The sequence below is a fragment of the Musca autumnalis genome, unplaced genomic scaffold, assembly GCF_047663935.1.
Source record: "Musca autumnalis isolate F117 unplaced genomic scaffold, ASM4766393v1 scaffold_3, whole genome shotgun sequence".
Classification (NCBI taxonomy): domain Eukaryota; kingdom Metazoa; phylum Arthropoda; class Insecta; order Diptera; family Muscidae; genus Musca; species Musca autumnalis.
Window position 1 is genome coordinate 23789689 of NW_027411866.1, and position 16907 is coordinate 23806595.

At 34.7% G+C, this 16907-nt stretch overlaps 3 protein-coding genes across 3 annotated transcripts; 2 read left to right on the forward strand and 1 right to left on the reverse strand.

Moving 5' to 3' along the window:
• The first annotated feature begins 1708 nt into the window (after positions 1–1708).
• LOC141398819 (uncharacterized) lies at positions 1709–3666 on the forward strand. Its single transcript, XM_073976521.1, has 3 exons — positions 1709–2239; positions 2299–2349; positions 2415–3666. Exons 1-3 carry the CDS (start codon positions 1803–1805, stop codon positions 3628–3630), a joined length of 1704 nt encoding a protein of 567 aa, XP_073832622.1. The 5' UTR covers positions 1709–1802; the 3' UTR covers positions 3631–3666.
• A 5030-nt stretch (positions 3667–8696) lies between these two features.
• Positions 8697–12131, reverse strand: LOC141398816 (uncharacterized). Its single transcript, XM_073976517.1, has 8 exons — positions 11373–12131; positions 11213–11311; positions 10571–10744; positions 10428–10505; positions 10170–10370; positions 10042–10113; positions 9141–9983; positions 8697–9071 (listed from the first exon to the last, which is right to left on the reverse strand). The coding sequence occupies exons 1-8, from the start codon at positions 11831–11833 to the stop codon at positions 9026–9028; spliced, it is 1974 nt and encodes a 657-aa protein (XP_073832618.1). The 5' UTR covers positions 11834–12131; the 3' UTR covers positions 8697–9025.
• A 748-nt stretch (positions 12132–12879) lies between these two features.
• LOC141398815 (uncharacterized) lies at positions 12880–16122 on the forward strand. Its single transcript, XM_073976516.1, has 6 exons — positions 12880–13524; positions 14032–14235; positions 14296–14460; positions 14515–14679; positions 14739–14894; positions 15027–16122. Exons 1-6 carry the CDS (start codon positions 13034–13036, stop codon positions 15880–15882), a joined length of 2037 nt encoding a protein of 678 aa, XP_073832617.1. The 5' UTR covers positions 12880–13033; the 3' UTR covers positions 15883–16122.
• Positions 16123–16907: the final 785 nt, after the last annotated feature.

The following is a 16907-nucleotide window of genomic DNA, read 5'->3' on the forward strand; positions in this document are numbered from 1 at the left end:
CTACTCCTTCGGGTACCTCCCACACAAAATTTCGGAAAAGTTCAGTTTAGGCCATCACTCGAATCGCTTTGATTTTTGTTTTAGCAACTTGTATTCACTGCCCCCCATACGACGGTACATGTTTTATTAGGCGCAAGTCCATACTTCCTGAGAAAATAGCATAAAAGTTGCAAAAAACCCCTATGACACCGTGTGAGGTGGTTGGAGCGCAAGATAACTCTGGAACGGATCTGCCGATTCGGTCCAACATTTGGCCATAGTAATATTTTGTCCAAACATAGTTTAAGTTCGAAGATAAGCCATATCGGTTCACTCCTTCAGGTAGCTCATCCACAAAAGTTTAAAAATGTTCGGAAAAATTGTTCGTACGGTAACTCTTGAAGGGAGTGGCCGAATTGGTCTGTACACATCCTAATATATCTACCAGATATAGATCAGTTTTAAATATGGACTATATTTGTCAACTCCATCCGGTACCTCCCACACAAAATTTCGGATAAGTTCACTTTAAGACCTGATATCGAATCACTTTGATTTTTGTTGAAGCAACTTGCATTCGCTGCCTCAATTACGATGGTAAAAGTTTTTTCAGGGGCAAGTCCATACTTCTTGAGCAAACAGCCCGAAGGGTGTAAAAACCCCATAGGCACCATATGTAGTAGCTGGGGATCCACTTCTATAATGGTCAATGTCGATCCAATCCTGTTAGTATCTCCTCCGCAAATATTTTGATTTTTAATACTAATCAACATTTTTGTCGGTTCAAACGCCCAAAATTTTTAAAACCCCCATTTTTTGGGAAATAATTGGCTGAGGCTGAGGGTATATCGCTGTCGGCAAAGCCGACTGATACTTTTTTAATTGTTCAAATTAAAAAAAATACTTTTTGTATAATTTGTTTATAAAAAAAATAATCTGCGTTTTGAGAACATTATTTTTAAAAAAAATTGTTTTTCAAACATCATTATTTTATTTTATTCAAATCACAGTTTCTTTAAAAAATATCTTTAAAATCTCGACTTTTAAGAAAAAATATGTTTTTTTAAGCTTTCAAAGAATTCTGAAATAGTCCCTTCTGGGATGTTTGTGGAACAATTATTATTATTATTTTATTTTTTCAAATCTCAAATTTTTTGGATTTTTTTTTTTAAATCTTGAACTTTTTGGAAAAATATTTGTTTTTCAAATCTCGAATTTTTTAGAAAAATATTTTTCTTTAAATCCTGAACTAAAAAAATAGATCTCGATTCAATTTTTTTCAAATCTCTTATTTTTCAAGTCTCGAATTTTTTAAATAAACACTTGCTTTTTTTTTAATTTTTAAAAATTTTTAAATTTTTAAAAATTATTTTCTTTAATCTCAAATTAAAATGTTAATAAAATAATAAATAAAAGAAATTCATCAAAAATAAAAAACGCTTTTTACTGACCTTAAGTCGAAAAATATCATCGTATAAAAATCAAATTACATTTTTTTCAAATCTTGTATTTTTTAAAAACAAAAATTTTTTTTAAATCTCGAATTTTGTAATCAGAATTTTTTTAAAAAGCGTATTCTGTATTAAAAAAAATCTAAAGATTTTTTTTATACATTTTTCTCAGTGTGAATTTGACACTGTATTATCAACCCTGTTAATATTTACCGCTATCTAAACCAAAAGTGTCGTTAATGCAGTTCAATCAGATGTCAAATGTGTATAAACAAAATTTATTTGCAAAAATATCCTAACAATCCTGATACAATTACTAGAATGTGGAGTGGATATTTAGCCAAAAGCAAGAAATATTTTTAAATAAGAAAAATGTACCCACCACACCTCAATAACATCAACTGCCGAACTTGTCTGAGTGCGGACACTAAATATAATCTAAATGATAAAATCGAAGAATACACAATCCTGGAGATGTTGCAAGGAATTGTACCCCAAATAAACATTACAGAAAATAGTGTATTCTCTCGGCTAATTTGTGAAAATTGTGTCAATAACCTGCTAACGGGTTTCAAATTTCAAAAACTATGCATAGAAACAGAATATCAACTAAGGCAAATATTGGAAGATATTAAAATTGCTAATCCTCCATGTGATCCCTTAATGGAAGTGGAGAATGTTATGAAATTGGAACAGGATAATGAATGTGTAGCAGAGGATAACCTGGAGGTGTTGATTAAATGTGATACAGATTCAGTGGACAATGATGTTGCCGATTTCGCTCCTGATTGTAGTGACACAGATACGAGGTAAGAAATGAAATTCTATAATTTCAAAGTGTTGTTGTTTTATTCTTTATTTATTTCAGCAATGAAAAGCTAAGCGTCTTGAAGGAAAGGGAATTGCGTTTAACAAGAGGGTTAGCTTCTTCTATATTGGTCCATTTATAAATAAATTAAAAAATTCTTTCCATTTTTCTTCTAGTCTAAAATGCTCATCAAGAAAATCACAAAAACATCGAAAATGTGAAAGAAATTTAAAGTCCACAAAGCGTAAAAGTAAATCAAACCCAATGACTGACCTAACCGATGAAATTAATGGAGAAACAAACCTTACAACACATTCTATAAAGACATCCCATTCGTGTGAAATTTGTAACCGATGTTTTTCATCAGCCAAATTTTTGAGTAATCATCAAATGAAAAGGCACAAAGGACAGAATGAAGATGATAAGCAGCTAAAGAACACCACAAGTGATGACTTCCCTTGCACCCAATGCTCGATACGTTTTGCAACACCTAGCCTATTAAAAGAACATCGAAGAATACACAAAAAGGTGGCGCCCATACAAGAAATCATTTGTGAAATATGCCAAACTGCATTTGAATCCACCAGGCCACTTATACGACACATAAAAACCGAACATCCCAAAGCTGAGAGGTATTCCTGTGACAAATGCAACGAATCTTTTATACTGCGTTCACACTTGACAAAACATCTCAAGCAACGACATAAAAAGAAACAACTTTTCTGTGAAATTTGCGAAAGAGATTTCAAGTACAAAAGTTCCCTGGAGAAACATATGCGCAGTCATAATGGTGAACGTCCATATTTATGTCAACAATGTGGTAAAACATTTCGTAGTTCGAGTAATTTAAGTGAACATATGACACGACATGCTGGCCAAGCAACCTACCCGTGTCCCGAGTGCCCTAGGCGTTTTAAATGTGGTTCAGATTTACGCAAACACAGAGCCACCCACACAAATTATAAGCCACATGAATGTGATATATGTGGATTTCGTTTTTCGCGAGCCTATTCTCTGTTGGAGCACAAGCGATTGCACACCGGTGAAAGGCCACATAAATGTGAGCAATGTCAAAAATCTTTTGCCATTTTATACCATTTGAAGAGGCACATGCGCACCCATACCGGAGAGAAACCCTATAAATGTAAATATTGTAATAAATCATATGCTGTGGGCGGTGACTTGACGAAACATTTGAGAATCCATTTGGGTGAGAAAACCTATTTGTGCAATGAATGCCCCATGGCTTTTAAATATAACTCGGAATTGCGTAAACATTTGATAGAACATTTTAAAATGTCTCAAGAAATGCAAGAAAATGGTATAGAAGGTGATGGAAAAATTGAAGAAAAGAAAGAAGAGACGACTATAGAAAAAAAAGAAAATATGTAGAAAAGGAAGAATAAAATACCCCATTGTTAACGGGAGGAAAATGAGCAAAAAATCTAGTCATTGTCATGCCAGTATGTGCCGTGCTGCCAAAATAAATTTAAAATCAATTCTTAGGATTACAACCCGATATTCCAGGTAAAACAACAGATAAAAAACGTACTTTTTGAAATGGTGATAAATTACTTTTTGCAATTATGTAAGCAAATACAGTCAGGCCTGATTTTGTATTTTATCTGGCTACATTACGAAGAAAGTCCGATTTTAAGTCGTAAGGTAAAATAACTTCTTAAAAACGTACTTCGAAAATGGTGATAAATTACTCTTTTGAATGGAAGACGACTTTTCCAATTTAAAAAGTTCCTAAGAAAACAAATTTTGTAACCAGACTCCATTATCTATCACAATGAGCAATATCTGATTCAAAAATGTTGTTGTTTATAGACCCTTTATCAAAGAAAGGGTGCTTTTATAGACCCTTTCTCAAAGAAGGGTTACTTTTATAGATCCTTTCTCAAAGAAAGGGTGCTTTTATAGATCCTTTCTCAAAGAAAGGGTGCTTTTATAGGTCCTTTCTCAAAGAAAGGTTGCTTTTATAGATCCTTTCTCAAAGAAAGGGTGCTTTTATAGATCCTTTCTCAAAGAAAGGGTGCTTTTATAGATCCTTTCTCAAAGAAAGGGTGCTTTTATAGATCCTTTCTCAAAGAAAGGGTGCTTTTATAGATCCTTTCTCAAAGAAAGGGTGCTTTTATAGATCCTTTCTCAAAGAAAGGGTGCTTTTATAGATCCTTTTTTCAAAGAAAGGGTGCTTTTATAGATCCTTTCTCAAAGAAAGGGTACTTTTATAGATCCTTTCTCAAAGAAAGGGTGCCTTTATAGATCCTTTCTCAAAAAAGGGTGCTTTTATAGATCCTTTCTCAAAGAAAGGGTGCTTTTATGGATCCTTTCTCAAAAAAGGGTGCTTTTATAGATCCTTTCTCAAAGAAAGGGTGCTTTTATGGATCCTTTCTCAAAGAAAGGGTGCTTTTATAGATCCTTTCTCAAAGAAAGGGTGCATTTAAAGATCCTTTCTCAAAGAAAGGGTGCATTTAAAGATCCTTTCTCAAAGAAAGGGTGCTTCTACAGATCCTTTCTCAAAGAAAGGGTGCCTTTATAGATCCTTTCTCGAAGAAAGGGTGCTTTTATAGATCCTTTCTCAAAGAAAGGGTGCTTTTATAGATCCTTTCTCAAAGAAAGGGTGCTTTTATAGACCCTTTCTCAAAGAAAGGGTGCTTTTATAGATCCTTTCTCAAAGAAAGGGTGCTTTTATAGATCCTTTCTCAAAGAAAGGGTGCTTTTATAGATCCTTTCCCAAAGAAAGGGTGCTTTTATAGATCCTTTCTCAAAGAAAGGGTGCTTTTATAGATCCTTTCTCAAAGACAGGGTGCTTTTATAGATCCTTTCTCAAAGAAAGGGTGCTTTTATAGATCCTTTCTCAAAGAAAGGGTGCTTTTATAGATCCTTTCTCAAAGAAAGGGTGCTTTTATAGATCCTTTCTCAAAGACAGGGTGCTTTTATAGATCCTTTCTCAAAGAAAGTGTGCTTTTATAGATCCTTTCTCAAAGAAGGGGTGCTTTTATAGATCCTTTCTCAAAGAAAGGGTGCTTTTATAGATCCTTTCTCAAAGAAAGGATGCTTTTATAGATCCTTTCTCAAATAAAGGGTGCTTTTATAGATCCTTTCTCAAAGAAAGGATGCTTTTATAGATCCTTCCTCAATGATAGGGTGCTTTTATAGAACCTTTCTAAAAGAAAGGATGCTTTTATAGATCCTTTCTCAAAGAAAGGATGTTTTTATAGATCCTTTCTCAATGAAAGGGTGCTTTTAGAGAACCTTTCTAAAAGAAAGGATGCTTTTATAGATCCTTTCTCAAAGAAAGTGTGCTTTTATAGATCCTTTCTCAAAGAAAGTGTGCTTTTATAGATCCTTTCTCAAAGAAGGGGTGCTTTTATAGATCCTTTCTCAAAGAAAGGGTGCTTTTATAGATCCTTTCTCAAAGAAAGGATGCTTTTATAGATCCTTTCTCAAAGAAAGGGTGCTTTTATAGATCCTTTCTCAAAGAAAGGATGCTTTTATAGATCCTTTCTCAAAGAAAGGGTGCTTTTATAGATCCTTTCTCAAAGAAAGGGTGCTTTTATAGATCCTTTCTCAAAGAAAGGGTGCTTTTATAGATCCTTTCTCAAAGAAAGGATGCTTTTATAGATCCTTTCTCAAAGAAAGGGTGCTTTTATAGATCCTCTCTCAAAGAAAGGGTGCTTTTATAGATCCTTTCTCAAAGAAAGGGTGCTTTTATAGATCCTTTCTCAAAGAAAGTGTGCTTTTATAGATCCTTTCTCAAAGAAGGGGTGCTTTTATAGATCCTTTCTCAAAGAAAGGGTGCTTTTATAGATCCTTTCTCAAAGAAAGGATGCTTTTATAGATCCTTTCTCAAATAAAGGGTGCTTTTATAGATCCTTTCTCAAAGAAAGGATGCTTTTATAGATCCTTCCTCAATGATAGGGTGCTTTTATAGAACCTTTCTAAAAGAAAGGATGCTTTTATAGATCCTTTCTCAAAGAAAGGATGTTTTTATAGATCCTTTCTCAAAGAAAGGATGTTTTTATAGATCCTTTCTCAATGAAAGGGTGCTTTTAGAGAACCTTTCTAAAAGAAAGGATGCTTTTATAGATCCTTTCTCAAAGAAAAAGTGATTTTATAGATCCTTTCTCAAAGAAAGGGTGCTTTAATAAGTCCTTTCTCAAAGAAAGGGTGCCTTTATAGATCCTTTCTCAAAGAAAGGGTGCTTTTATAAGTCCTTTCTCAAAGAAAGGGTGCCTTTATAGATCCTTTCTCAAAGAAAGTGTGCTTTTATAGACCCTTTCTCAAAGAAAGGGTGATTTTATAGACCCTTCCTCAAAGAAAGGGTGCTTTTATATACCCTTTCTCAAAGAAAGGGTGCTTTTATAGACCCTTTCTCAAAGAAAGGGTGCTTTTATATACCCTTTCTCAAAGAAAGGGTGCTTCTATAGATCCTTTCTCAAAGAAAGGGTGCTTTTATAGATCCTTTCTCAAAGAAAGGGTGCTTTTATAGATCCTTTCTCAAAGAAAGGGTGCTTTTATAGACCCTTCCTCAAAGAAAGGGTACTTTTATAGACCCTTTCTCAAAGAAAGGGTGCTTTTATAGACCCTTTCTCAAAGAAAGGGTGCTTTTATATACCCTTTCTCAAAGAAAGGGTGCTTCTATAGATCCTTTCTCAAAGAAAGGGTGCTTTTATAGATCCTTTCTCAAAGAAAGGGTGCTTTTATAGATCCTTTCTCAAAGAAAGGGTGCTTTTATAGATCCTTTCTCAAAGAAAGGGTGCTTTTATAGATCCTTTCTCAAAGAAAGGGTGCTTTTATAGATCCTTTCTCAAAGAAAGGGTGCTTTTATAGACCCTTTCTCAAAGAAAGGTGCTTTTATAGATCCTTTCTCAAAGAAAGGGTGCTTTTATAGATCCTTTCTCAAAGAAAGGGTGCTTTTATAGATCCTTTCTCAAAGAAAGGGTGCTTTTATAGATCCTTTCTCAAAGAAAGGGTGCTTTTATAGATCCTTTCTCAAAGAAAGGGTGCTTTTATAGATCCTTTCTCCAAGAAAGGGTGCTTTTATAGATCCTTTCTCAAAGAAAGGGTGCTTTTATAGATCCTTTCTCAAAGAAAGGGTGCTTTTATAGATCCTTTCTCAAAGAAAGGGTGCTTTTATAGATCCTTTCTCAAAGAAAGGGTGCTTTTATAGATCCTTTCTCAAAGAAAGGGTGCTTTTATAGATCCTTTCTCAAAGAAAGGGTGCTTTTATAGATCCTTTCTCAAAGAAAGGGTGCTTTTATAGATCCTTTCTCAAAGAAAGGGTGCTTTTATAGATCCTTTCTCAAAGAAAGGGTGCTTTTATAGATCCTTTCTCAAAGAAAGGGTGCTTTTATAGATCCTTTCTCAAAGACAGGGTGCTTTTATAGATCCTTTCTCAAAGAAAGGGTGCTTTTATAGATCCTTTCTCAAAGAAAGGGTGCTTTTATAGATCCTTTCTCAAAGAAAGGGTGCTTTTATAGATCCTTTCTCAAAGAAAGGGTGCTTTTATAGATCCTTACTCAAAGAATGGGTGCTTTTATAGATCCTTTCTCAAAGAAAGGGTGCTTTTATAGATCCTTTCTCAAAGAAAGGGTGCTTTTATAGATCCTTTCTCAAAGAAAGGGTGCTTTTATAGATCCTTTCTCAAAGAAAGGGTGCTTTTATAGATCCTTTCTCAAAGAAAGGGTGCTTTTATAGATCCTTTCTCAAAGAAAGGGTGCTTTTATAGATCCTTTCTCAAAGAAAGGGTGCTTTTATAGATCCTTTCTCAAAGAAAGGGTGCTTTTATAGATCCTTTCTCAAAGAAAGGGTGCTTTTATAGATCCTTTCTCAAAGAAAGGGTGCTTTTATAGATCCTTTCTCAAAGAAAGGGTGCTTTTATAGATCCTTTCTCAAAGAATGGGTGCTTTTATAGATCCTTTCTCAAAGAAAGGGTGCTTTTATAGATCCTTTCTCAAAGAAAGGGTGCTTTTATAGATCCTTTCTCAAAGAAAGGGTGCTTTTATAGATCCTTTCTCAAAGAAAGGCTGCTTTTATAGATCCTTTCTCAAAGAAAGGGTGCTTTTATAGATCCTTTCTCAAAGAAAGGCTGCTTTTATAGATCCTTTCTCAAAGAAAGGGTGCTTTTATAGATCCTTTCTCAAAGAAAGGCTGCTTTTATAGATCCTTTCTCAAAGAAAGGGTGCTTTTATAGATCCTTTCTCAAAGAAAGGGTGCTTTTATAGATCCTTTCCCAAAGAAAGGGTGCTTTTATAGATCCTCTCTCAAAGAAAGGGTGCTTTTATAGATCCTTTCTCAAAGAAAGGGTGCTTTTATAGATCCTTTCTCAAAGAAAGGGTGCTTTTATAGATCATTTCTCAAAGAAAGGGTGCTTTTATAGATCATTTCTCAAAGAAAGGGTTCTCTCACCATCAACATACGACAGGTCCACAGTTAAAACAATTTGTTGATTTGAAAGCTTATACAAATTTTGTTATTTATTTTTATCTTATTTCGTTCTTCATGTATCTTCAATGAACAGTAATTTCCCAATCGTATCTAATGCTAATGCCTGAGTCTGAGAATAGAGAGAATATATGTTTTAGAAATCTTTATCTGGGCTGGATACTCCTCCTATGATATCATTTCATTATCATTTAAGATTTGTTTTCTGTTCCAGAAAACTCTTACAGGTTCTGGGGCCAGAGTATTATTTTATAAATGTTTTTCTATCATCTTTTCATAAAACAAGAATACATCAACTTATGATTCGATAATTTCCATAAATGCAACAACAAAACTAATGTGTCCGTACATGACGCCTTAGATGGTGTAATGAGGAAAATCTAAAAAATAGAAAAATCCAAAACTTACTTTAGAAATCTACCCATAAATGGCATACCAATCAAACTTACGTTACACTACAAACTTCACATTTGTGCAAACTTTGTTCCGTGTGCAGTCGTTTATGTTGCTCCAAATTAAAGGCTCGAGTAAATTTCGAACCACATATATCACATTTAAATGGTTTAAGGCCCAAATGATTCTTGACATGTTTATTCAAATCGCTGCGACATTTAAAACTTCTTGGACACTGGTTACACTGATGTTTACTAACCTCCGAATGACGTTCTATGTGTTTTCGCAAACTACTGGCAAATTTAAATGCCTTACCACATTCGGAACATAGATAAGGACAGGCACCCGAGTGTATGTTCATGTGTTCTTTCAATGTTGGTTCCGATGTGAATTCTTTGCCGCATATATTACAATTCAAGTCTTTATGGGAGGACATATGTCGCGTTAAACGTTCTTCTAAAATAAACTTTTTACCACACACATCACAGCTGTATTTTTCAGCGTCTGGGTGTCTGATTTTGATGTGATCCGTTAGGGTTTTAGTTGATACAAAAGCTCGTTGACAAAGCTGACAAAATATATTCGGTGTTGAGGATTTAATCTTGTGTACCTGACGATGTGAAGCGAGGGCAGTTTGTTTACTAAATCTCTTGGGGCAGTCGGAACATTTAAATCCCCCTGGCGGCATTTTCTGCGAATCATCTTTCGGACGTTCTTTGTTATGTGACTCTTTGTGTATTTTTAAGTAATTCAATGATGAGAAACGATGTTTACATATTTCACAAGCGTACGGCTTGTCAAGGGAATGTACAGGCATATGACGTCGTAGCCGCGAAGGGGTATTGAATACTTTTCCACATTCTTCACAGGGAAAATGGCCACCACCTCGAGGTTTGGGTCTAGAACAAACAAGTAGATATTATTATTTACAAAAATATTGGTATTAATTAATAATACCTTTCAATTTCATTGAAATCGGTATCTATATAATCAATGATGGCTTTATCTGGTTCTCCAGAATCTACGTCACTGTAATAAAACCAAAACTTGTGAATTTATATTATTGTCTAATATCACTTTCTTACTCCATGTCTGGACATTGGTCGATTTCGAGATAGGTTTTACTGTCAACATTATTATCATCTTCCTCTTCCATGTATTCCGAAAAACAATTCAGTATTTGCTCTTCAGTTTCATCCTCAAGGTTTGTATGGCTCTCCGATTTGATTTCTAGATTTTGAGACAAGGATTTATCTCTTTCCACTTTCGTTCTTTCATGGGAAAAACTAAAAAAATAAAGAAAATTACAATATCAAAAACCAAAAATGTTTTGGAATACTTACCCTGAACTATCCATGCTAACATTAGTTTCCACAGCTTTAGACGGTTCATTTCCAGTGTTACTATATGAGTTTTCATCCCTGTGGTACAAATACCGAAAGTATTTATTTACCTTATATCATCATTAAATTTAGCGTGGACTTACTTTATTTCCAAGATATCTTCACAAGCCAGTTCATCGTCTTCCTCAGCATTTATGTTTATAAATTTGCTTATATCAATTATATTGTATTTATGTCTTATATGCAAATGATTTTCTAATCGGGAAATGCGATCAAATATTTTATCGCACTCCAAGCAGATATATTTTTTGCGGGAACTAAAATAAAGAAAAAGTGTAAACACTTTAGAAAATTTGATTTTTTTTCTTTGGACAATTGTTACATTCTCTAGGGGTTTAAGGGGTTTTTTTTAGAAAATTGTTAGACCCTTTGAGGGGTCAAAGGATTGATTTTGGAGCAAGTTGAATGTAATGGCTGGATTTGAAATTTTTTCCACAAAAAGTTTTCAAAAATTAAATTTTTGTTGAAAATAGCCGGCCTTCGGCCGGATTTTAAAACTTTCTGCTATGGCAGATGATTTTGTTTAAAAAACATATGTTTTTCGAAGTTTTGAAGTCCATATCTCGGGAAATAAGCAGTACGCTGATATGTATATTGGCGTAATCAGCATTCCATGACCTCCCTGTGGACAAAACTTCAGATTTTTCTGAGTCAGCCACTACATTCATTTTATGCTTTGATTTTCTTTAGAAACAATATTTCAGTTGCTCTTCCAGTTAACTTACTTTTGTTTGATAGTTCTAAAAGGTATCGCCCCATCATCCACTTCTATACTCTTCTCGGCTTCTTCATTTGATGCCATGTTACCTTCCAAGTTCCCGTTCCTATAAAAAATATAAAACAATAATTATAAATCCTTAACTCCAATAACTTTATAAAGCTTACTGAAGGTTTTCATCAACACTCTTTGTCCTTCCACTATCCTCTTTATCATCGAAAGGCCCAATAATATGTTCCACCAAATCATCATTCTCTTCCAAAGTATAATGCTCGATTTTTATTTCAGCACTATTATCTTGGACATTTTCATCCCCATCTGGTTTCCATTCGTTGTCTACATCCACAACAAACTCTTCCGAAGTTGTTGGAATCATTAGCTGCTTTAGCTGATTATCTGTATGCACACACATCTGTTGGAATTTATAACTTGTCAATAACTTATCCACACAAGTTTCACATATAATTGTCGACAATTCTAAATTCTCTTCGGCAATATGAATTTGTGGCACTATTTCATTCAACATTTCCATTATGGTGTATCTTTCATCGACGTAATCTAGGAGTTGATAGTATTTGCTATTCCCATTCATGCAAGTACGGCAAATTGTTGACATGTCCAAAGTCATGGTGTGTGGAGGTTTGTTTCACTTTCTTTGGCACTTTGTTGTTGTATTATAAGAATTATTAGAGGTATTTACTGTCGTTTGCTCTTAAATTTATTTTTATTTTACACTTTTATTCCTTCCAAGATCGCCTTTCCTCGGTTTGCATGATCAAGTTTCCCACAACATTTATTTACCAGGTCACGTAAATAGCACAACAACAAAAATTCTGCAATATGTCAAAATGTTTGTTTACATTTTCATACAATCATGATACAATAAGAAGGTAGCATTATCAGCCCGGCTGATGGTAACATAATGTGTCAATTGCATTGAATTTATGCATGATGAAATAATAAGGTGGCGTAAAATGACCAGATGATTGGTTTCAATCTGTCAAATTTTTTGTTATTGTGAATAAATTGTATGAAAACGTAAACAAACATTTTGACATATTGAAGAATTTTTGGCCGAAACAGAGTTGTATTTGTGCTACTTACGTGACCTGTTAAATAGATCTTGAATTTATGTCAAATTTTACATCTTATTTTACCAAAAACGGCAGTTGCTGCTACCTTCTTATTGTATCATGCATAATCTTCATACCACTTGTCAAAATGCGTTATTGTAAATAAAATCACATACAAAATGTAAACAAGCAATTCACAGTAATGCATTATTGAGAGCATATTGACGATTGAAATGATTTGATGTATACGTCAATTCTTTTTTGTATACGTCAAACGAAAACACCTGAAATCGATGGGATTTCATTTGACGTTTGAGCAATGATATTGACACTTGAAATCGAGTGGATTTCGTAAATGTAAACATAGTATAAGAAGGTGTTACATCAAATCATACTAAACGTCAAAATTGTTCACAATAACGCATTGCTGTGAATTGCTAGTTTACCTTTTGTATGTGATTTTATTCACAATAATGCATTTTGACAATTAGTGTGATAATCAGCTGTTTTTCCCGTTGTACCTGTATTATTGTGCCATGTCCAGCTTAGCTTTAGGGGCATATTTCTTGCGCCGGCAACAGCAAAAAGAAAACAACACTACCAAGCCAACATAAAAAACGCGACGCAACGTGTAGGCAACGCTTTATGACATTTCTGTGTTATTAAATAAATCCAGCATTACAGAACTCAAGGATTGTTTCGCAGTGGAGTTGCTACAAGAATTGAGGCATATTTTAAGAAGGAAATACTTTTCCATGGAACTACGAGAGAATCTCACGAATGAAGCGGATATTTTAAAGTCATGTCGGTGTTGCATGATCGAAGATACCCGCTATTATCAAATTTACGACTATGTAGATGAGAATCATATGATCATGGAAATGATTGATGCAGTGGTTCCACAAATAAACATAACAACGGATGATATTGACTTTTCCACACTGATATGTGAAACGTGTGTCAACAATTTGCTAATTGGATATCAATTTCAACAGTTATGCATAGCCACGGATCAAGAATTTCGCCAACAACTTTTGGCGGCACCCGAAGAGGTTTTGGTCGATGCCAAACAAGATTTGACAATGGAAGATGAAAGTGTGGAGGAAACGAAAATTGAAGTTTACGATTTAAGGGAGGATGAACATGAGGTGGAGATGATGAACGAGTCAGAGAACGAAGTGGTGGATGTTGAAGGTGGTGTAACTGAAGAAACCCAGGAAGAAGAAGGTGTTAATAGTATAGTGGGGTAAGTTAAGAAAGTGTTTTATAAGCGAGACAAATGAAGCCTTCCATAGGTAGTTTTTGGGTGAAACTAAGGTAGAAATGCCGAAGATAGTCTATGTAGATGTAAACGAGCTGAAGGCAGTCTTCATAGACGAGCCGAAAGGTGTATTTATTTACAAGCCGAAGGTAGACATTAAAGACGATATGAAGGAAGTCTTTGGAGACGAGCCGAAGGTAGTATTTAAGGATGATCTGAAGGAAGTTTTTAGAGACGTGCCGAAGGTAGTCTGTATAGACGACCCGAAGGCAGTCTTTGCGTACGAACCGAAGTGACGAACGGAAAGAAGTTTTTATTTGAGTTTTCTTAGTAGTCCGTAGAACCAACTCAGGGTATTAATATCAATCTCTTGCGTAGATGCCTTATCAAATCGGATATTGCACTTATGACCGACGTATGCGGGAAGGGACCCTTTCCCCTTTTAAGCCATACAAAAGTTATTAAAAAAACGCTTTACCACCATTCTTTTAGAGAGGACGACATCAAATTTTCCCAAGAAGAACTACGTGAAGATTCACCCGAAGAATTGGACGAAAATGAAAACTCTCAAGATGATGGACTGGAAGAAAATGAAAACACCCAAGAAGGAGAGGAAGAAGACGATATGGATGAAAATGAAAACTCCATAATGGACAGTGACTCCTCAACATTACCGCTGAAAATCATTAAAGTTAGGTAGGTATGATCTTCAGAATATATTGTAAAATTTTGACTAATATCCTTAATATGTTCCAGTCGCAAAAAACGCTACAGTTGTGGAGTATGTCCAAAAATGTTCGATCGTGCCACCCGCATTGAAGAGCATTTAGAGAGGAAACACAAATATTCGTTAAAAGATATCAAGCAATGGATAGAAATTGTCGATGGTGCTGATAATGTAACGAAACGTGAAAATTTCAAGTAGGTAACGATTTTATGCAGGTTGTGGTGATGGTAATTTGATTGGTTTTTTAGGAAAGAAAAAGAAATACGAGAGCAGCGCACCGAAGAAAAAGCCTATGAAAGGGCAATTAGTAAGATAATGCAGTCAAAAGATGAAGAAGATGGAAAGGAGGAAAAACCTAAAGATACCAAAGACCAACCAGATGAACCCAATCCTTTGGAAATAGTAAAAATAGCGTATGTATGGAGATGTTAAATTAAATCGGGAATTCAAATTTAAATGCGATTCTTTTTAGAGGCCGCAAACGTTTCAAGTGTGGAGACTGTGGCAAAATCTATGATCGCATTGTACGCATGATGGAACATTTAAAGAATAAACATCAATACAGCGAGAAAGATATAAAGCAGTGGTATGTTATTGCCGAAAATCAAATGGATTATGGAGATGCCAAGTAAGTTGGGTATATTTATTTAAATGGTGTTTTACATTGTCAAAAGGGAGATGAGGAAAATTATGATCCTTTTGACATTGTAAGGGGTATGTTTCCATAACCATGATACTAATTAATTTTCCATACATTTAGAAACAAACCCGACGATGGCCTCTTCACCTGCGAAGAATGTGGAAAACAATTTTGCGATCTATATCGGCTACAACGCCACAGTATTGTCCACTCTAGCTACAAAAAATATGGTTGTGAAATTTGCAAACATCGTTTTGTTTCCATGCAAAATTATCGCAATCACATGAAACTACACGAAAAGTCAGACAAAGAAACATCCACTCCCACACAACCGCTCGTCACCTATAAATGCCCAGAATGTTCTATGGTTTTTGGTAATCGTAATTCTCTCTCCGCTCATTGCAAAAAGCACTATAACTCTATTGAAAAAGGTTTCACCTGCCTCGAATGTAAACGTAATTTCATATCAAAGAAAACTTTAAGTGAACACATTAAGAGAGCCCATCCCGATATTACCTATGCCTGTGAACATTGTGATCGTACATTTGGTTTGCCCGATCATTTGGAACGTCACATGGGTGTACATCGAAATATCCAATGTAATATATGTCACAAGAAATTCACCACAATGCAAACACTCAACGATCACATGAATCTGCACAGTGGTGAATGTCCTTATCTGTGCCCGGAGTGTGGTAAATCTTTTCCATTTGCGGGTAGTTTAAGGCAACACATAGCCCGACATTCTTTGGTCGATCAATTTCATTGTACCCAGTGTGGAAAGGGTTTTAAGTGTAAGGCGAATCTAAAGAAACACATGAATTGTCATTTGGGTTTAAAGCGTAGACGTACGCGTGTCACTGGGACATATAGGGAGGAGGGTAATCATCCAGAGGAACAGGATTGTGAACAAGGGGCAGAAGAAATAGACGATGAACAATTTAATGCATCCGAATTGGAAGATAGTTCATGGTAATTTGTTATGCCACCGGGAGAAGAATCTGATCTTAAATGGAGACAAAAATACCTTATACTAGTAAAAGTATAACATCCATTTTATGTCACAATTTTGGTAGATAATAAATGATAGTATTAGACAATCCCTTTTTTAGTTCGTAGTTAAAGTATTCCCTTATGTTTAATATATAATTTAAGATTAATCTTATGTGCAACTCCAAAGGAGAGAGCAATATGGTATAAATGATGAAATTTTGAATATTTTATTAAGATTAAATATACCAAAATCATGTTGAAAACCAAAAACAAAAAAAAAAAACATTTTTTTTTTTTTTAATTTATAGGTTAGCTGATTCGAGTCTTTATAGGCGAGCACGTCCTTATTGGCAAGATGAAGACGAGCTAAAGCACGCCTCTATAGACAAGCTAAAGCACGACCCTATAGACAAGCTAAAGCACGTCCCCATAGATTGCAGATTTTGACAGTTGTATAAATGACAAGTTCTTGAAAAAATGTTTCAGCAACATTTATGGGTACTTTACACGGTATGTTTTTTACATATGAGTGACAACTCATATGAAAAAAAACATATCGTGTAAAGTACCCATTAGTACCCACACTCAATTCGAACATACTCGGTGAGAGCATTCCGGCGTCTATGGTGTGTTTTTTTTACTTACTGTTGATGAAACATTTTTTTCAGCAACTTTTCCTTTATACAACTGTCAAAATCTGCAACATTAGTAATAATTATCAAAGACATACCCTGCGTTTACACATAACAGGACAGTTGAGTTCATGTATTGTTTGTCAAAAAACCAAAACTATCCTTTGTGACGTAGGCGTCTAGACAACTGCAAAAAACAGTTGTAAAATTATGAATGAATGTTTTCCGTTCACATATTTTGTTTCATCCCAGTCCTGTTGTCTTTTTTGTTATTTGAAATAGTTTTGTTTTCATTTGTTCAAAAATGCCCATATTTACTGTCTACGAAAATTACCAGACAGTGCCGAGGCAACTAGCCAAATGTTTGTATGTATTA